At 44.8% G+C, this 21,729-nt stretch overlaps 1 protein-coding gene across 3 annotated transcripts in view; it reads right to left on the bottom strand.

The window, feature by feature from the left end:
- Positions 1-21,729, bottom strand: part of RPTOR (regulatory associated protein of MTOR complex 1) — a 1,432,785-nt gene that overhangs the window by 1,137,313 nt on the left and 273,743 nt on the right. For all 3 annotated transcript variants that reach the window (XM_069199733.1, XM_069199735.1, XM_069199734.1), the window contains exon 3: positions 279-361. In XM_069199733.1, coding sequence (XP_069055834.1) covers positions 279-361 — 83 coding nt within the window. The remainder of the gene's footprint in view (positions 1-278; positions 362-21,729) is intronic.

Below are 21,729 nucleotides of genomic sequence, written 5' to 3'. Positions count from 1 at the left end.
TCATACAAACAAAAGGAAAGTAAAGACGCTCTGCTCCAGAGGATGGACAAACAAGAAGAAAAAAGCCACCCCAAAAAGCAGGCAAGCAAATACTGACAAGAAATTCAACAAATGGCAAGCAGTGGGCTGGCCCAAAAGCCCACTGTGGGGATTAGTAGTTTCCGCAGCAACTATTAAAAAACAGATCATGGCGGTCTGAAGGCGAGACCTAAAAATGGAAGCGGAGGGCTAGAGAGCACAATCACTGAAAAAACAGCTTTTTCACAAGGAGGACGTACCCTTGGCTGCCAGTTTTCGTACTGCTTCTGTAGATTTGCACCAATAGTTTCCAGTGCTTTCTGTGGTCCCATCGACAGTGGATCTGAGGAAGAGAGGACATTTTTGAAAATGCTTTGGGTTAATGCTTTGGTACAGATAAGTATCTTTACTCATTAATTCAATTACAGGCAGCCAGCAGAAAGGCGAGCAACACCAGGCCCATGCAGTCACAGCCGTTTCAAATAAGGTAGCGCTAGTCTCCAACTTTGGATCTCCTACAAACTGACCGTTTACATTGAGAATGTCACCATTGGCCCACTAAAATTCAGCACCTTTCATGTTCAATGTTTTCTAAACAATAATTAAACTGTTCTGTGTTATGCAATTTACAAAGCGCATGGCAACCCGTAAGCATTGTAGCCCTAGTTGATGAAGGGCAAACCACTCAGGCTAGAGATGCAACCAGGAGGATCAGATTTTAAAAAGCCAGGTCTTGAGTTGTTTATGGAAGCACAGCTCATTGTCTATGGCTTGGATGGTTGGGGGAGGGCATTCCAAAGTTTGGCTGCGTTATGGCTCTTCTGACAGTGAGAACAGTGGCCAAGTGAGAGTAGGTACACCAGAGTAACGTTTTAGGTATATAGGGGTAACCAACTGGCATGGATTGGGCGGCCCACGCATGTAGAAGCTCTGAGAGCAATGCAGGCTTTAAATTCAATTCTTGGGCCGCTGGGAGCCAGGTGATATCTACCAGGCTTCATCTGGCAGATTGGTGACTGTGAATACCCAGCAGCATGTGTGCAGTTGCATTCTGCACAACTTGTATTTTATGAATGACAGCCTTGGGAGCACCTATGTAAAAAGAGTTACCGTAGTCCATGTGGAAAAGAATCAAAGCCTGAACTACCAGCCTCCTTGAGGACCTGCGGAGAAGGGGGCAGAATCTTGTGCAGCATGGGCAGGATTCCGACGCAGCTAAAAGAAACTTTGATCACCTGGGTTTCCATGGACAAGGATGTCTCTAACCAACCCACAACTTGTATTACTGTTTAAGAAGATGGAAGGGAGGTGGGGGGTGAGTTGAGACATACCAGCCAGCTGAAGGCCCGTTGAGGAACGGGATTAATCCCAAGGATCATAAGTTCAGTTTTATAACCGTTCAGCTTCAGACAGGGTTTGTTCATCCAGCTGGCTACTATTTCCAGGCATGGTTCCAAAGTAGGAGCTGGAAGGTCTGTTTAAGGAACAAGCAAAATGACCAACTGGGTGTCATCTGAGTAGGAAACAAGTGAGATCCCAAAAGGGATTACGATATCAGCCAGAGGTTGCATATACACATTGAACAACATAGTGCTAAGAGATGAGCCCTGCGGAACCCCACAAGTTACAGCCAGAATATCTGAGAAACAGGCCTTGTCATAAACCTGAAATGATCTGTTCTTTAGTAAGGAGCTTAAACCAGCTGCGGCCTGTCTCTTCAACAGAGACTTTACAAATCCTATTGAGGACAATGGTATAGTCCACGGTGTCAAAGGCTGAATTGAGATGCAGGAGAATGATGTCAGTCAAACCTCCTTGGTCGAGTCTCCTTTTGGCATATTCTACCACTGATAGAAGCGTAGTTTAAGTACTAGGTTTAGTAGCCAGAAACCGGTTTGAGTATGGTATAAAAATAAGTAAGCCTTGATAAAATTGGAAACATGATTATTCACATTTTTTTCTACTTTGTTTATGTCTGGGAGCAAGGATATTGGGCGAAAGTTCCCCAAGCATGCAGCATCAAGATTAGGCTTTTAAAAATATGTTGTAACTATGGTGTGCTTCCAGGACTGTAGGACCACTTCTTTCTCCATGAAGAGATTAACCATCTCAAGCAGGGATAGGAAAAATAATTTCTGCTCCCATGGCTAGAATTCTGGGAGGAGCAGGATCAAGTGGGGAACCTGATTTGATTTTGCTGAATAAAACCGCAAAAATTTCCAATGGGGGCATAGGGTGAATTCAGATAGGATAGGTAAGGTGGTCTAATTACTGTTACTAAAGGAGATGGAGCTGTGGCTTTCTTCCTCCTTTTGGAAGGAGGAGTACATTTCAGAAATTTTAGATGTGAAATAAATGGCAAGGGCATTTACATGTCATTAGAGAGTTCTGCAAGTGATCCATTAGGGTAGGGTTACAGCAGAGTTTCAGTAATTTAAAAAATCTCCCTGGGGAGTTAGCGGCTTCGTTGATTCTTGTATCATAATAAATGGCTTAAGCAGATCTGATTTCTGCATTGCAGGCCCTAACCATCTCCTGGTATTTTATCTTCTTTTGCTCCCCATAGTCCTTCCTTTAGTCGTTTTCGGCCACTTACATTTTTTAAACCGTCTAAGATGTGACAAGTACCATGGGGTAACTTATTTTTATTTTTATGTAGGACTGTTTTCTTAGGGATTATATGATCAAATGACTGGTTTATCCAGTCCGAGATCCTCCAAGTTGGGCACCTGAGGATCAGAGTCCATAAAAGGAAATGAGTTTCTGAGAGCACATATCCAATTTTCATCATTTATATGGCCCCAGCGCTGGTCTTCCTGGACCTCTGATGTAGAAAGAGATTCCCAACCTGGCACTGTAAGAACTATAGCAGTGGTCTCCAAACTTTTTGATTCTGCTTAAAACAAATACCTGTTATCTATATAATACTTCTTTTGGCCAGAGTCTGCGCACCCCCTGGGATCACTTGAGGCCCCCCGAGTTTGAAGACCTCTGAACTATAGGGATCAAAAAGAGAACAGTCCATAAGATGGTTATTGGATCTAGGGTCTGAAGTGAGGAGTTATTGGTAAAAGTTAAATCCACCGTAAATCCCGTTACATGAGCGTGGCTCTGAACTTTCTGAATCAACTGAATGGTAGTCAGGTCTGACAAAAGGCCAACTGCTGAGGAATCAGAGGGCTCGTCAAAATGAATATTTAAGTCTCTCAAGACCAGGAAGTGGGTTTTCTTAGTTGGTTACCTGTATATTTGAGCAAAATGACCTGCCAGTCCAGGGCGACGGTATATCAGAACTCCAGATAATGTATGTGTATGGCACAACGTAATAGAAAATGTGAGACTTTCACAATTAACGAGTGGAAGTCAATCAATGTGGCACCTGAGATTGGACTTTATTATAGCTAGCTTGCCACCCTTCCTGTCATCTCTACTGTTACGAACCATGTAATAGTACAAGGTATGGCCTGTACAATATCAGGTCCTGACTCCTCTCATGGAGCCAGGTTTCTGTGAGGAAGACCACCACAGGTTATGCTTCTTCTAGAAATAAAAAGATATGTAACTTATGACACAGGAGGGATTGGTAATTTAGGGGACACATTTTCCACTTGACCTTTCTGGAGGGGGGGGGGGGGGTGGGGGTAGTATAATGTAGGAAGGGCTGGAGGGGGAACCTAATTCAGTGCTTATATTTCTTGTCACCCTTTATTGATTCAATGGAATGGCAGCATTTATCGCTGTAGGCCCCTCTGAACGTGAGTAACTGCAGTCTAGAGTAGGCCCTAGTTTGGGGGCTGGAAGGGGTAGGGTTCCTGGCACTTGGTCCAGTTCGGGTGCGAACGGGTGATGAGGGGCTGGCCCGCTGCCCTGCCTTCAGTACACATGGTCCGAGTTCAACCATCAAAGAGCCTACCCGCATGGCAACCCTATGATTGAGGACTATACAGTAAAATTCCTGAATGTAATGCTTTTTCTACAGGTATCCACCAGTACAAAATTCCCAAGTAAACACACAATTCCCCCAAATGAAAGCATAAAAATGTATTTAAAAGCATCAGTGTTTTAAAAAGCATCATATTAAAAAGCACAGAACAGAGCTAATGTACTTCTGCCTCTTTCTCAGCTGCGTGCCCGCTGCCCTGCCTTCATGGGATTGAAATGTCTCTCCATATCAATGAGGCATCTTGAATAATTTAATAAAAAGACAAATCATGGCCCAAAATATCAAATTCATGGTGTCACTGGTAGATTAATTGTACCCTTAACCTCTTCTTGTCTGGAAACCACTGACCGATGCTCAATGTTGACTAGACATATTTGCAATTCTGCTCTTTACGTCCTTCCTAAAAAAAAATTGCCTTAGAGGTACCAGTAGGATCAGGTAGTGGCAGACGTTACACTTCGCAAGTACTTCTTCATGTCTTCTATATGTGTAAAACTCTAGCAACAGATCTGGGATGTGCACCCCAATTGCACAGCATCTCCAGAACAACTTTTGGCAGCAACACTCGCTGAACACTGAATACTGAAACCAATAAACCTTTGTAAACATTCATAAAGGCTCATTTTATATCAGTGCCAAGGAATTTCCACTGTTCTCACAGTTCTTGGAAGCCCTTTGGAGCTGGGTGTGCATTTAACAAATACTCTTTATATAAGTAATAAAAAGTAAGAGAAAAGCCTTGGGGCTGGCGTCTACCACTCTCTTGTATCTTCATCGACTTAGACTCTTTGAGTAGTCATCTGAAGACTATCTGTATTCTGTGTAAACTACTTGTGTGTTCAACAAAAGAATACACACTTGATTGCACTCATCTGGTACCCACCACCAAGATGTTCCCCTTAGGACACTTTGCTGCATGGAACACTTAGCATCTTCAAAGGAGATACACTGCATTTTCCCTACTGACCCAAGGAACAGTCTTGTAGCCATGAGACTGGACTCTGTAGTTTTCTCACAAGCTCAGTGCGGTAGTTATTTATTTGATTTACCGTAGCACTTTTACCTAAAGCGCTTTACATAATAAATCATTCAGTACATCACTATGTAAAATATAATTATGACAGTCTGGTTAAGCCCAATACAAGGTATTCAGTAAATTGTGCTTCAGAAGAGCTGCACATAAGGGTAAAGAAGGAGCAGATCTTATTGAAGAGCGAAACGTACACCGTAGGAAAGTAGGGAAAGGACTGGAGCTGATTCATATTGAAAGAGAAAAGCGAGCAAGGATGGAGAGAGAAAAGATGAACACAAGCTTTGGGAATGGATTTTTACTGGAGTTGTGTTTCATACAGTACAACACACAATAATACACAAAAGCAAAGATAACAGAACCCCAAAAATTGTAGGAATTTCAAATGGCAAAGAGAGAATAAATGTTTCAGTTCACAGATGTTTGACAGACAGGAATGGGTTGTTTTAACCACAGAAGCAATTTGCAGAGCAAAGCCAAACAGCAATCCAATAAAAACAAAAATACAGATTCCAGGCAGAAGGAAAAAAATAGGAAATAGGTGGGAGGAAAACAAGAAATGAAGAGGGTCAGGTTGAATGGGCAGGAAAGCAGTGTGTGTTACTTGGGTTAAGCTTAAGAAAATGAAATATGAGAAGCCATACAAGATTCAATCACACATAGACATGTTGAGAAACGTTATTAAAGAGAAATGGAAAAGAAAGTGTGTGAATTATCAGCACAGTGAGAGTCCACACCATGGGCATACATGATAGAAAACAGGGAATTGTACACAAAAAGAAACAAAAGTGGCCCAAAGTAAAGTGGAACCCCAAAATGAGGCGAGTAAAGTGCAGAAGATACACCTTCCTTTAAAATTAAAAGAAGCAACCAGAAGAAGAGCCAATACCATAGAAGCAGAACAGATAAACAGTACAAGAATAAAGAATTATTGCGTCATGAATGAAGAATATTAGAAACAGTGCAAAGCACAGTTTCAGTAGAATTATCAGGTAGGAATCCAGTTTATATCGGAGATAGAAGACTGATCGAAAAAAAGAATGGGGCTTGTGAGAAGAAAATATGTTTACGAATTGTTAAAACACATGGAAACAGAGAAATATGCTCACATTAATTCAGATTCAAATGTTTGAAAGGAGAGGGAAAGTTGCAAAGAAAAGAGGAAGCTCGAATAGAGACTAAGTAACGCACCATGAGAGAAAAACATGTTTAACCAGAGCAGCTGGAAGAGGACCGGTAGGACGGGCTGCTGATCAAGCCGCCTAAAGGACAGCTACATACTCAGAAACAGGAGGCTGTAGCTGTCAAGACAAGATTCGTGGAAGGTGGTGTACAGCTTGAGATACTTTGTTTAAAAAGAGTATGCATTTTCAATGCATTGAGTTTAAAAGAACAGTTACAACGATTGCCTTAGATCTACAGGGTTCAGAAGGTATAACCCCAATAATTTTAGTACAGCAGAACAACAAAGATGGCATCTATCGCCTAGTAGACGCAAAGAGGCAATGTCACCCTTTGGGTGGGATTTAGAATTCTCAGGTGGTTCCTGTCAAAAGTCTTTACAAAGTTTTCAGCTCTGTGGCTTTATAGATGGTAATGAGTTAAGTTTTTTTCAGTGTAGCAGATTAAACAAAATGCCAAAAAAAGAGTACAGGTTGCAACAATTTTAAGTTAAAATTTAATGAATTGGAATAAACGTTTATTACAAGTTGTTAGTTATTTACAGTGATTGTGGCTGAGATGTTCTGATACCCCAGAGGTTCTGAAGGACTACGTATCTATCAGTTTGGGCTTAAAAGCACAGGGAAAGGAAAACAGGACCATATCCAGTTCCTGTAAGTAACTGTAAAGTTTTTCTAGCAACTGTATGCGCCTTTGGCCTTGCCTATCATATATCAGAACTAAAGAGCACCCATAATGAGATAATGGCCTTGATATCAAAATCTATCATGCATGGCAGGGTTCTTCAACTCCCTGGATTCTGTTGGGTTTGGCCCCAACAGTCAGGATCAGGGGGTCTCAGAAAGCTATACTGCAGCACTGGCCATTCAAAATAAAGTGGGGTATGCACCGAAAGACAGACTTCCTTTGAGGAAGCCTGATTTGCTCAAAGGGCTGCAGTGGAGCAGGAAACTTCTATGTTCAGAATAGGGGCACCTCCGTTCTGAGAATATCCGTGTCCAGTACGAAGTATGCAGTGCCATCCAGCACTATTCAACCATGGAAGCTGTGTGTGGCTCAACACTCTCTCACAGGAGACCTGTGAGGGGATGAAGGGCCCTTTCTCAGTATGAAACAAGTTCGAGATGCTTGTTATTGAAAGGGTGAAGTAGGGTGGGAAAAGTGAGCAAGGTTGTTGGTGCAAGATGCTTCCACTCGACAAGCAAGGTCAATATTTGGTCTGCTCACCAGCATTGTTGCAGTCTGCTCACTGTAGCACACTGTTCTACCGCCTCTCAGGACAACAGCAGATTGGCCGTTAAAATGACACAATGTTCTCCTTTCACTGTGGAATGTTTCTGCACAGCTCAGGAGAAGAACATTGCCCAGCAGGTATCATGCAGTCCTGTGTCCTGGAATGCACTCCCCAGAACTCTTCAGATTGTCACGGTGTTCTCTTTAACGTATTGGCTAGAAAAGCACTGTACTTAATAATATTCAGGGAAGCTGGAAACTGATACAGCTCTCATTAGAAATTCAGCACTTTTTGAATGTAAAATGGCCTTTCCAATCAGTGAGGGAAACAAGCTTGGTGGAAAAGCCAAGCAACCGAAAAACATCAATTTCAGCAGAGCAGAAATGGAGCCATATAAACAGGGCCACGCCTATGTCACCGCCAGAAGGGCGAAGTCCTTCCAGGGTGGGGAGGTGTTTCAGGATCGGCTGGCAGGGGCAGAAGGGTGGTTCGTGGGCCTGCCTTTAAAAGGGGAAGCACGGCGTGGAGGAGGCTTCTTTTCTCGCAGCCTCACCGCACCATCGGCCAACCCTTTGCCACCGCCTCACCGACCCAAAATTTTGTTGGCGGCTCTGGAGGGTCTTTCAGAGGCCCGACAGCATTAGGTGGTTAATGTGGGGCAACAGGGGGTGCAGAAGGCAGTTGAGGCTTGTTTATAGTGATTTGGGTTCTTTTTGTGGCAGATGCTTGTCGGGCAGATAGTGATTCATCATCATTGATTAGGGATTTATTGTGGCCAGAGAGCTTTTTCTTTTGAATTTCTTTCCTTGCAGTTTACAACTTATTGTAATTGTCAAGGAGTGAGTGGGTCTTGTTTGTGACCCAAGTGTTTTTACCTGCAGCTATGGCTCATTGGTAAATTGAAGGAAGACAGGGGGGCTTTGGTTAAATCACCAATTGTTCTTTTTCGTTTTATGCTTCTGGCATTCGGTAACTAGAAAGGTAAGGCAGAGTGGGGAAATTGTGTTGGTAGCCTGCAATAATATATACTCAACATCTGTAGTCACACTTTCGTCAAGGGTCCCCACCCTCGGATTCATCTACACTGCTTTCGCTCCTTGGGTGTGTGCTTACCAGTGTGGCTGAGGGTCATGTGTATGTATGTGAATATATACATAAAGGCATTCTTGTTCCCTTATTCTCACCTCTTTAGCAGGCGGTTTATGGGTGTGCCACATAACTCCCTTTTAGAAAGAGTCTTTCCTATTAGAGGGATACTTAGATGTTGAGTATGTAGTTGCCTAGGGAGAAGGTCTCCCTTTATCCTCAATATAACAGAGGACTTCTCCAACCCCCATGTTCTGGTAGGTATTTGACCTTCCAGTCTACTAGTTTGTAAAGTCTGCAATAATACCCTGGTGGTTTAGATCAGCACAAACAGTCTGTCTCTCCAACATTAATCAAGTGTGTTCTGTTTCTTGGAGAGCAATTGTGGTTACATTGTTTTCAGGTTTTTGGTGTTCTGATTCAAGGATAGCACTGTCAATAGGGGGCAGTGTTGGCTACAAACTAGCCTGCTTAGTAAAAAGGCATAGTGCAGGTTGTGCTTGGAGTGTGCAGTGGCATTCAATAGGGGTAATTTGTGCAATTGTTGTTAGCCGTTACTTGCAACTATGCCTGCTGTGGAAAAGAAGGGCAGCAAATGCCCATGCACTGGAGCAGAATGGAGGTATCGACAAGCAGGATGGATGCAAAGGACGAATTGTTGGCTTTTTTGTAACTAACAGCCACGCAGGGGGAAGCACCTGAGCCGGCAGCACCGTCAGAGAAGTCTAGGAGGCCAGGTGTTCCTCCAACAGGAGCATTCCCACCAGTAAAAACGTGGGGCAGAAAAAAAGTCCTAGGTGTGAAGGGGGTCATACTTCACAAGTGACTCCGGAGGTTGCCCCAGTCAGCGCAGTGGGTGCAGTTGAGGGACAGCAAGGTACACCTTCAGTGATAGTGCCACTGCCAATAACAGAATTGTACAGAGTGGGAATAGCTGCATGGCAATTGGGGTGTCCCCCAGCTGTTACAGCAGAGCAGCCAGATATGTGGTTAACTTGGCAAGTGTTTTGCCCTGGTTGTCAAAGGTTGGAATGCTATCCTCCCCCTTATGAGAAGCAACTTGGCTGGAGTGCTAGAGAGTGATAATCTTGAGAATGGTAGGAGGCTGGTGGCCAATTCTGACAGTTCAGTTGGGGAATGTGGGCAAGGTTATCAGGTTGGGATGGGTGGTGACGTGAGGTAGCTTCTGGCAGGTCTGCAGTAGTTACGCAGGGGGCAAAGAGCCCATTAGTTACTAATACCCAAAATACAGGTGATGTGGTTCAGGCCGCGCAGGGAACAGTTGCAGCCCACCACCCACCAAAGAGTCTACCCCGACAAGTGCAGTTACACTATTACCGAGCATTGGTTTGGGGGATGTGCATTCTGATCATGACCAAATGAGCATGCATGTACATGTAGAAGTAAAGGAGAAGATTTGGAAAAGGAGTTATGTTGAGATATGTGAACTAATGTCCAATTTTCGACATGCCCAAAAGGGAGAAGACTAAGTGGTGTAAGGAATGCTATCAATCTAGGGATTGTGCACATTAACTATACAAGAAAAAGGTGGAGGAAAACTTGCTTAATTGGGCCAAGGGTTTTACAATTTTTCAGGCTCTTGTGGACGAGAAACTCCCTACATTGGTAACTCAATTGGCGTGCTCATGATGAGTTTGGTGGGGTTAGGGGCAACATGGAGAGATTATGATAAAGAATTTAGAAGGATAAAGATGACTAGGCCCACTTTGGCATGGGATCAGAATGAAGTAAATACTTGTTGCACTTCATGAGAGTCCAGAAGGTGCAGGCTGTCACAAGTCAGCCCTTTTGGCGGCATCAGGTTTAATTACCCACATGGGGTGAGGAACGAGGAAGTGGTCATGCTGGAACTTTAACAAAAGGTTGTGTTCTAGAGCCCCTGGGAAGTGCAAGTTTGAGTACTGCTGTTCCTCCTGTTGCCTCCCCTTTCACCATGAGTCCAAGTGTTTTATTAAGTCGAAATAAAGATGCCCAAAAAAGCATGAATTAACAGCTCTTGTTGTTTAAGCCCCCCCCCGTGAGATGGTTGAATGCATACGGCAACACAGCTGTGGTGCAGTCCCTGTATGAAAGTTTTAAGTTTAGTTTCAAAATGCCTGCAGTGGGTTGTGTGCGGGTCCCATTTTGAAAAAAAATCAACAGTTACTGCAAGCAATTTTAATGTAGCCAGGAAAAAGATCCAGAAAGAAAAGAGTTTGGAGAAGATGGCAGGTCCATTTAACTCGATCCAGCTGGAGGGTTTTGTGTGTTCTCTTTTGGGATGGGGCCAAAAAAAGATCCAGGAGAGCATCACCTGATCTATGATCTGTAGAAACCTAGTGAGCAGTCAGTCAACAAGGCCACTTATGAGACCCCGTGCTCAATCAAGTACGACTTGCTAGCTCAGGCCATCAAGATGCTCCATGAGCTGGGACCTGGCGGACTGCTAGTGAAGGCTGATATACAGGGAGTGCAGAATTATTAGGCAAATGAGTATTTTGACCACATCATCCTCTTTATGCATGTTGTCTTACTCCAAGCTGTACAGGCTCGAAAGCCTACTACCAATTAAGCATATTAGGTGATGTGCATCTCTGTAATGAGAAGGGGTGTGGTCTAATGACATCAACACCCTATATCAGGTGTGCATAATTATTAGGCAACTTCCTTTCCTTTGGCAAAATGGGTCAAAAGAAGGACTTGACAGGCTCAGAAAAGTCAAAAATAGTGAGATATCTTGCAGAGGGATGCAGCACTCTTAAAATTGCAAAGCTTCTGAAGCGTGATCATCGAACAATCAAGCGTTTCATTCAAAATAGTCAACAGGGTCGCAAGAAGAGTGTGGAAAACCCAAGGCGCAAAATAACTGCCCATGAACTGAGAAAAGTCAAGCGTGCAGCTGCCACGATGCCACTTGCCACCAGTTTGGCCATATTTCAGAGCTGCAACATCACTGGAGTGCCCAAAAGCACAAGGTGTGCAATACTCAGAGACATGGCCAAGGTAAGAAAGGCTGAAAGACGACCACCACTGAACAAGACACACAAGCTGAAACGTCAAGACTGGGCCAAGAAATATCTCAAGACTGATTTTTCTAAGGTTTTATGGACTGATGAAATGAGAGTGAGTCTTGATGGGCCAGATGGATGGGCCCGTGGCTGGATTGGTAAAGGGCAGAGAGCTCCAGTCCGACTCAGACGCCAGCAAGGTGGAGGTGGAGTACTGGTTTGGGCTGGTATCATCAAAGATGAGCTTGTGGGGCCTTTTCGGGTTGAGGATGGAGTCAAGCTCAACTCCCAGTCCTACTGCCAGTTCCTGGAAGACACCTTCTTCAAGCAGTGGTACAGGAAGAAGTCTGCATCCTTCAAGAAAAACATGATTTTCATGCAGGACAATGCTCCATCACACGCGTCCAAGTACTCCACAGCGTGGCTGGCAAGAAAGGGTATAAAAGAAGGAAATCTAATGACATGGCCTCCTTGTTCACCTGATCTGAACCCCATTGAGAACCTGTGGTCCATCATCAAATGTGAGATTTACAAGGAGGGAAAACAGTACACCTCTCTGAACAGTGTCTGGGAGGCTGTGGTTGCTGCTGCACGCAATGTTGATGGTGAACAGATCAAAACACTGACAGAATCCATGGATGGTAGGCTTTCGAGTGTCCTTGCAAAGAAAGGTGGCTATATTGGTCACTGATTTTTTTTTGTTTTGTTTTTGAATGTCAGAAATGTATATTTGTGAATGTTGAGATGTTATATTGGTTTCACTGGTAATGATAAATAATTGAAATGGGTATATATTTTTTTTTGTTAAGTTGCCTAATAATTATGCACAGTGATAGTCACCTGCACACACAGATATCCCCCTAACATAGCTAAAACTAAAAACAAACTAAAAACTACTTCCACGAATATTCAGTTTTGATATTAATGAGTTTTTTGGGTTCATTGAGAACATGGTTGTTGTTCAATAATAAAATTAATCCTCAAAAATACAACTTGCCTAATAATTCTGCACTCCCTGTAGAATCAGCATTTAGGCTGCTGTAGGGTCATCTGGATGACTTTCATTTGTTACATTTCCAATTTGAGGACTCCTTTTACTTTGACAAATGCATGCCCATGGGCTGCCCTGTCTCCTGTGTGTACTTCAAAAGGTTTAGCACTTTTCTTGGAGTGCGTTTTCCGCCAGATTTTAGGAGGAGGTTTTGGAAGATTTCAATGGTTCTGTTATGTGGCCAAGTCATGCTAAGATAAATGGGGAGTTAGGTCTATTTACAGACTACGCAGGCAGCATAAGTTTTGGTGCCATCCTGGGCACTTCGTGGTGCACCCAATGTTGCCCAGCAGGCTGGTTGTATGCAGGCTGCTGGCATATATATGTTTCCTGACCTCTTTCCCATTTTGGTCACCCTCTCAATCTGGCTGGACCAGTTCTGTAACCAGTTTGTGATATTCTGGTCTGACAACAGGAATGTAGTACAGTGCATCAACCAGAAGGCAGCTAAATGTAAGATGATTTTGAGATTATTGAAAGAAATCATACTGCAATGTTTAACACTCAATGTCACTTTGAAGTCTAAGCATGCACCTGGCGTATTGAACAATACAGCAGATGCTTTGCCTCGTTTTAAGATGCAGGCTTTCAGGAACCATCATCCAGAGGCAGCAGAATTCCCTTCTTTGTTCCCGGAACAACTCTGGCCGCTTGATGTCCAAGCCTAACAGCCTTCGTGGCTGCAAGTTTAGCACCTAAGACAAGGTATGCCTATGAGGGGCATTTTGTACTTATAGCAGGTTTCACTGGAAAGATGGAGTGTGTGGGGGGGGGCTGTTTTTACCAGAGTCTATAATTGTGTTTTGGGGGGCTTTAAGGGAGGAGGAGAAGCTGGTGGCATACGCTAAACAGCATACTGCATTGATTTCCTCCTTCACAAAAAATGCAGGCGCACCCTGATGGGATCAAGTTTTCCTTGTGGAAAGAGCTCTCTGGGGCTGGCAGAGACTAGAAGGGATTAAGCAAGACACCAGGCATCCCACAGACCCACAAAAACTGGGGGAAATCCTTGTCTGCCTGGAGAGGGTGTGCAGGTCACCGGCCAAAGTACACCTGTTCAGAGCAGCCTTTTTCCTTGGCATTCAATGGGGCTTTAAGAGGAGGGGAGCTATTGGCAAATATAAAGAAGGATAAACATAGTTTGCATGTTGGTGGGGGGGATTATGGGTGGCCAAACGGATCCCTAGCAGTAATCATCACTTGCTCAAAAAACGACCCAATAGGTAGAACAGAACATATTCTGCTGCACAGGATCCAGGGCAATGAGTGCAGTCCAATGAGGAACCTGCGGGCCTGCATGGCGCACTGCCCAGGGGTGGGGGGTTGACTGTTCATTCCCGAGGATGGAACACCGCTCACTAAGTTTCAGTTCGCTAAAGTCCTCAGTATGGCTCTGGCTTCGGCAGGGTTAGATGCTGCAGAGTACAGCTCCTATTCTTTTAGGATCGGGCAGGCTACACCGGTGGCAGGCATAGAACTGAGTGGAAAAGCGGTCCAAAGAATAGAGAGATGGAAATCTGATTGTAATTAGCGATATGGGAGGTTAAACATGTTGTGATGACTGGACGTTAATCCTCTGCTATTCCTTTTACATTACCCTCCTTTCAATGCAGGTGGAGGACATACTAAAGAGATGCTGTTGCCTGATTGTCCATACTCTTCTATCAACATAGGATCAGGATGTGTCAAGGAAGTATTGGTGTTGGGTCATTCCTATGTAAAGCGTGCAAAGGACTGGTATAAGGCGTGAGACTACACAAAGGGCCCGATTTCGTCTAACCTTCTGCGGGCAAGGACGCCTACACTTAGTTGACTTGAGGTCATCACTGGATAGAATGCTGCCATGGAGGCTTCCACCCCCAGAGATGTAACTGTACATTAGGGAGGAAATGATTTGGCCACACTAGGGTGCTAAGAGCTGTTTAAATTGATAGTCGCAGAGGTGGGTTGGGTCTCAAGGAGGTTCCCTGGAGCTATGATATTGTGGTCTCACACTATTCCAAAAATTAATAGGCGAGGCAGTGACTGTCAGGACCCCCAACGAGCCTATGAAACGTCAAAACAGGAAAGAATCTAAATTACTGAACACAGCTAGTCTGTCTTCAATACCTCATGGCTGCATCAAAGACGATTGCTTTTTCTTGCCGGATCATGTACACCTGTCCAAGGAAGGTACCGCAAAGTTTCTGGAGAACTGGATGGTGTGGCTGTGCCAACACACCCAGCACATTGCAGGGGTGAGGGGTGCAGATAGTTGGTAAACTATGCTGGCCTGTGGCGGGTGAGGTCATGATTGGAGGGGAACTCTTTGACTGGCTAATAATGGTCACCCACTGCAGAGACCAGCTGAGTCTTATTTGCTGACTGCGCATCGGTTGCTATCTTTAGGGCTGCTCAAATTTACATGTGAGTTGCGGGTCACAGGTAGAGGACAGTCTAAATTTGTGGCACATTTTTTTTCAAAGCAGAAAGCTCAGATTTCTTAGTTTCATCTTCATTTTTCTGTTTTCCACATATTTTCCACATTTAAGTACTTTTGCACAGATTTATGAAAACTGCCTCCAGATTTTCTAGCACTGCCTGAAATTGACAGGTGTAGAGAAAGGTTTTTACCTTAGACTATTAAAACTGGAGGCACTATTCATTTATTGTAACAACAGCTGAGGTGAGCAGTGGGCACCTGTTGTGGTTTATCAAACGTGGTATGGACCCTAATGCAAGTTAGGCCCGTGCCCCTGAATGGGTATGTAATAGGGGTGCAGAGATTGCGCATACACCACTTTTTCTACTGAGAACTACACCCCTGGACACCTGCAGAGGTGTTTGAAGGAGAGCCTTGCTGCTCAACTCATTCAGTCCCCAGTGACTCCTATCCTTTGTAACTGAACACGACAACGGTGTGTGTTGTTAAGAAGCGTGTGCGGTGGTGCAGGTACACAGGATTCAGAACAGAGAGTTTTTTGTGGATGTGTGCAATCTAAGATTTGTGAGTGAATCAGTACTCTCAAAATGTGTCTGAGGAGAGATGCGTTGAATCGAGGGCACAAAATATTTACATTTCAATACGAGTGTTTTCTAAATATTTTCGAACCGGTCTAAAAACATTAACTTATTTTTCTATTTTCTATTCCGCAAATTTTACTTTTCCCACAAAAATATGAAACGTTTCTCGCTGATCTAGACTTCCTCTATTCACGGGCTTGATTTCTCAGCAGGTCTACTGTGTCTTACGTTCTTCTGATGTTGAAAAGGGAATCCTTTGAAATAGATCAGTGGATCTGTGGCATAGTATTCGAGCAATATTAAAGAGCAGACCTGACTTTACCAAGGTAAGATGAATGACAAAGACAGGTGGGGTGGTGGGTGGGAGTAACGATGCTCTTAAGTCATGTCCAGCATTTGCTGTCCGAGGTAAATATGCCTGATAGAGGGCGCACAAGGAAGCGGGCGAAACGGCTGGTATCGGCTGTCCATTTCGGCTCGTCTGTACATGTAAGAAAACAACTCCACCTCTTTGATCCTCCCTCACCACCCAACCCCTCCCCAAATGTGGTGCCTACGGGTACTGGCGAAGGACTGTGTTTTGACAGAAGCAACAATTGTAGGAGGACGCTCGTCTTCGTCAGACAGGAAATCATTTATAAACAAGTAAGGCCTGTGGAAAAAAAGAGCAATTAAATTGCACCTCTACTGTCATTAAAGAGCCGAGCACGTGATAAACACCGGGTGCTTCTTGGAAAGCAATAAGGAGGCTCATTAGTGAGGTCCTGGTAACGAGGAGCTAATGTGAGCCACATCACGCAGACCTCTAAGCCTTCAGACCTAAAAGAGGGCTCTTACACTACCGAAGTGGGGTCTTTATTTACCTCACCCTCTCAATCCTCCTTCAACTTATGGACGTCGCTGTAGGCTTTAGCCATCACAGTATCACCTTGCACACTGCCATCCGAGTATACCACACCTCAAAGTACCCCTTGCTCAAAAAAATGGTCTTTCTCCTCCAGTGCAATCACCCGGTGGAGCTCCTAAGATCATTGATCATAACACAACTTGACTAGTGTAACAAAATGGTTACTTGCAGGTCGGAATAGTTTAGCAGTTTGAAGAGGTTTCTGGATTCTCATGCTGTGCATATGTCATGCATCAAGACATTTGCCAGAAGGCAGGCGTCACCACTTTTTTCTAGTGGAATGGGCCCATAGCCTCTAATACAATACTACTCCTGCCCCTTTGTAACATGTCTGTTTTGCTAGTGCTATCCAACATGCATGGTGCCCTTGAACAAGGGGGAACCCCTGGTAGCTGTGCACAGGACAACAACTGCATTCCTTTTCTGATTACTTTTGTCTCCGATAAGTAGTACATCTTTGCCCTTCTCAAATCCAGTGTGTGTAAGGCCCTTTCAGCTTGTGTCTTCTGATGCTGGGTAACTGAATGGACTGGTTGATATGAAAGTGTGTGATAAGCTTCGGGAGGCAGCGCGGTTGGTTCTCATGATCACCTTGTCTTTGTGTATCTGCAGGTAGGGTTCTTCTGTATTAAGGGCCACTGACTGCACAGCGGGGCAACCATCACTAAAAATAATGGTCTCAAACAGCACCCTCAATGCAGTGTCAAGAATGATAACTGGAGCGAGATGGTTCAACCATGTTACACCTTCTCTAATCTCTTCACTAGGTCCCATTCGAAGTCAAGATCCAGCTGAAAATAGTGTGCCTGATGCATAAAAGAACTGCACCTTGCTGAGTCTAGTTACCTTGTTAAAAACTCAACTTCAGGAGGCTGCCGCTGGCTACGGAGCACTAACTCCCTCCAGCTGGAACCACCACGATCTAAAAAAAAATATATATATATGCTTGTATATTTACTGATCCTCCCCATGGAAATGGAACTCTATCCCAAGAGAAATTCGAAATAACTCATCAAGCTCCACTTTCAAGAAGGAAGTCAAAGGGAATTTACGATGCAGATTCTATTCATGAAGAATGTGGACCAGAGAAGACCATGAAATGGTCTGACACCAGAGAAGACCATGACACAGTCCAACACCCCAGGCCTTTCTCGTCAAGACGCAACTACCTCTAGTCATACCTTTAATCCAGTCAGGTGTACAGGGAAAGAAAGAGATTTGTCTGTTGTATGCTGCTGTACTTAGATTTTTTTGCTTACGGTTTCTTGTTATAGAATATGATCTTTCATGTATAGCGCTCTGATACCTACTGGGTCAGGTTCAAGCTGTATAAAACTCTCTAAACTTTAATAATTTAATAACTAAACTAAAATAAATGGTCCTTCGAATCAAATACCTGAGCTTTGCCTTCTGCATGGGTTTGGAAGGTTCTTTCATGAGCTGACAGGGCACCAAGTTTAGGTTCCACATTGTCATGGGGCTGTTCTCTTTATTCTCTTTAGGAATCTCTTTGATTATGGGTGCAGTAAATAAGCTTCTCTCCATTTGTACCCTGGTGTACATAACAGTGTCAAAGGTGCCTCGAGCTCTTTCTCCCTGACCCCTCTTGGTTCTTGCACTTTGGATGGGATTCAAAATACCTTCAAAGACTACTCAAAGTCCTCCTCCTTTTGCAAAATGACCACCAATTCTGCCTTGAGTCAGCATCCTTTGCATTTGATTTGGCAGGCCCGCTGTTCTGCGTTGAGGGTCATCACTGACTTCCTTTTCAACGTTGAAGGTTTCTGATAGAAATGGGGTCTCTAGTTGGCAGTCGGTTTGCTCCCTGTCCAAGTAGGGACCCTCACTCTAGTCAGGATAAGGGAGATACCCACTCAGATAACCCCTGCTCACCCCCTTGGTAGCTTGGCACGAGCAGTCAAGCTTATCTCAGAAACAATGTGTAAAGCATTTGCACATAACACACAGTAATAAGTGAAAACACTACAAAAGGACACCACACCAGTGTTAGAAAAATAGCCAATATTTATCTATATAAAACAAGACCAAATACGATAAAAATCCAACATACAGTAAGAAAAATATGAATTCTCAAGATTTACTCAAAACTATAGTTCCTTGAAGTCGATAGCTCTACCTGGGGCTATCACGGCATTGTGATCAACAAAACCAACAGTTCAGGCCGGCCACAGCGTTGCGGGCCAGCTATGGTGTCGGGAAGACCCGCAAACAGTAACTTGGATTTGCAAGGCGTTGTGATCCTCGCGGTGAGCTCCGTAGAGCGGCATCACTGATGTTGCGGTGTCGGATCCCAGAGTCGTCAGGCCCTTGAGGTCACACACGTTGCAGATCGAACTCCAGGCTGATGATGTCAGGTGCGCCGGCGTGGATGGCGTCGGAGCTGCGGTGCGAAGCGGGACGATGCGATGTGCGGTGCCCAGAGGTTACGGTGCAGGCAACGGTGTCGGTGAGATCAGGGCTGTGGAGTAAAGCGGGCGGTGCAACGTGCGGTGTCCACAGGTCACGTGCAGGCAGCATCATCGTCGTTGCTGAAGTGCCGTCATCGGTAGGCCCAAGCCAGCAGTGCGGGACGGAAGGGTGCTTTGTGACCCTCACAACAGTGTCCAGAGGCCACGGTGCAGGCAGGATGCCTGGTGACGACACAAGAGTCGATGGTGCTGGCGTTGGTGGACCGGGGCTGCGGTGCGGGATGGGACGGTGCTTCGTGTACCTCATGCACAGGCCATGGTCCATGCAGCGGCGCCGGTGTGACCAGGAGCGCCGTCGTCGTCAGGGATGCTCAGGCTGCGGTGTGAGCAGGCTATGCCGGACTGCGGGGCCCACAGGTCGCGGTGCGAGCAGCAGCTTGGTGAAGTCGTCCGATGACTGCGTCAGTGAGGCCAGGGTCGCTGTGCAAAGCGGGGCAATGTGACTATGTGAGGCGTCGGCAGGTCACGGTGCAGCCAGCGGCATCATTGGCGGCGGCACAGTGGTGTCTCCTCTTGAACAGCACAAAACACACAGTTCCCAGTGCTGCAGGTCGAGGAAACTGAAATCTTTGGTGTCCCTCAGACTTCCAACAGGAGGTAAGCTCTACTCCAAGCCCTTAGAGAATTTTCTCAAGCAGGACACACAGCAAAGTTCACCCTTTGCATTCTTTTCAGGCAGAAGCAGCAACTACAGGCCAGTCCAGCAAAGCAACACAGCAAAGGGACAGTACTCCTCCTTCAGCTCTTCTCCTGGGCAGAGGTTCCTCTTGATTCCAGAAAGAATCTAAAAGTCTGGAGTTTTGGGTCTTCTTCTTACACCCAGTTCTGCCTTTGAAGTTGCTAAACTTCAAAGCAAAGTCTCAAGATCCTTCCTTGTCCACGCCAGGCCCCAGACACTCACCAGGGGGGTCGGAGACGGCATTGTGTGAGGGCAGGCACAGTCCTTTCAGGTGTGAGTGACCACTCCTCCCCTCTAGCCCCCTTTGTGTCACTGTCTAGAGGAGAGGTGTGAACAGCCCAACTGTCAAACTGACCCAGACGGGGAATCCACAAACAGGCAGAGTCACAGAATGGATTAATCAAGAAAATGCTAAAAGTGGCATTTTCAAACTAACAATCTAAAAATCAACTTCACTAAAAAATTTATTTTTAAATTGTGAGCTCAGAGACCCTAAACTCCATATTTTTATCTGCTCTTAAAGAGAATCTGCGCTTTAAGGATATTTAAAGGCAGCCTCCATGTTAACCTATGAGAGAGATAGGCCTTGCACAGTGAAAAATGAATTTGGCAGTATTTCACTGTTAGGACATATAAAACACACTAGTATATGTCCTATCTTAAACATACACCGCACCCTGCCCATGGGGCTACCTAGGGCCTAACTTAGGGGTGCCTTACATGTAGTAAAAGGGAAGGTTGAGGCCTGGCAAGTGGTTGCACTTGCAAAGTCGAATTCACAGTTTGAAACTGCACACACATACACTGCAATGGCAGGTCTGAGTCATGTTTACAGGGCTACTAATGTGGGTGGCACAACCAGTGCTGTAGGCCCACAAGTAGCATTTGATTTACAGACCCTGGGCACCTCTAGTGCATTTTACTAGTAAATCAAATATGCCAATCACGGATAAACCAATCAACAGTACAATTTCTATAGGGAGCACTTGCACTTTAGCACTGATTAGCAGTGGTAAAGTGTGCAGACACAATAAACCAGCAAAAACAGACCTAAAAAAATATGGAGGAAGAAGGCGAAAAGTTTGGGGATAACCCTGCAAAAAGGGCCATTTCCAACAGTTGTCCTTAAATTCCCTCTCTCTCAAATTCTCTCAATCACTTTTCAGCAATGAAGCAGTCTCCGAGGGTTTGCCTCCTGATTCATCCGTGGTCTTGGACCTCTGGGGCTCTTTTTGCTTCCATCATCCTTTGATCATCAAATGTTTCAACGTTGGGTGAGTTTTCTATGATTTTGATTCCACATTTGAAAGCTCGGTCCCAGTGTGAGCAGTGTTACCTGCTTGAGTCTACCAGAATCTGCCTCTTTTGCTGATTCTGTGCCACACTCAGTCTTTCGAGGTCGATAACCCCATATTATTGAAGCCTCCCGCCCTGTGCGAGCTGGATCTACTCAGAGTTTTGTCCTCTTCCTCTCTGGATTGCCCAATGTCTCTGAGAAAGATGTTTGGGCTGTGACTGCATTATTGTGAAATGCATCCTCCGTTGTTTTTGATGAACCTTCATTCAGCTGCAATTCTGCACAGGGAACATTACCTCGACACCATGGTCTTTAGGTAGGCATAAGTTGCACACCTCGCAACTGTCCTTTTCCACAAACTTGTGATGACAGAAGGGACTAAACCTAAAGGTTGTACTCTCCATGACCCCCCTGAAGGCCCCAGGTACTAAGGTGAAATTTCTTCTACTGCGTGTTCGAGTGTTAACTGGTCCTTTGGCACAAATGTTGATTCTGATGGTGTTTTTGCTTGACTGACTTTTTCTTCATTGTCTTTAACTTTCCTTTGCCTTCCATAGCTCAACCCTCAATGAACAGTCACGCTATTGTCCATTTGTTGGAAGTCCTCAATCCTGCTTCCAGACCCACAGCGGGGGGGAAAAAAAAATCCAAAGTTGGTGCTGATGCATATGCTCTTCCAGGGCGCACATTTGACATCACAGGCGAACAAGCACACCACCAAACTGAAGAAAATAGAGAATCTTTAGATGGTGGTATAATGCACAGCATGTGAATCCAGAAAAAGATAAATGATACAAATCAT

The sequence above is a fragment of the Pleurodeles waltl genome, chromosome 7, assembly GCF_031143425.1.
Source record: "Pleurodeles waltl isolate 20211129_DDA chromosome 7, aPleWal1.hap1.20221129, whole genome shotgun sequence".
NCBI classification, from domain to species: domain Eukaryota; kingdom Metazoa; phylum Chordata; class Amphibia; order Caudata; family Salamandridae; genus Pleurodeles; species Pleurodeles waltl.
This window is presented reverse-complemented; position numbering and strand designations above follow the sequence as displayed.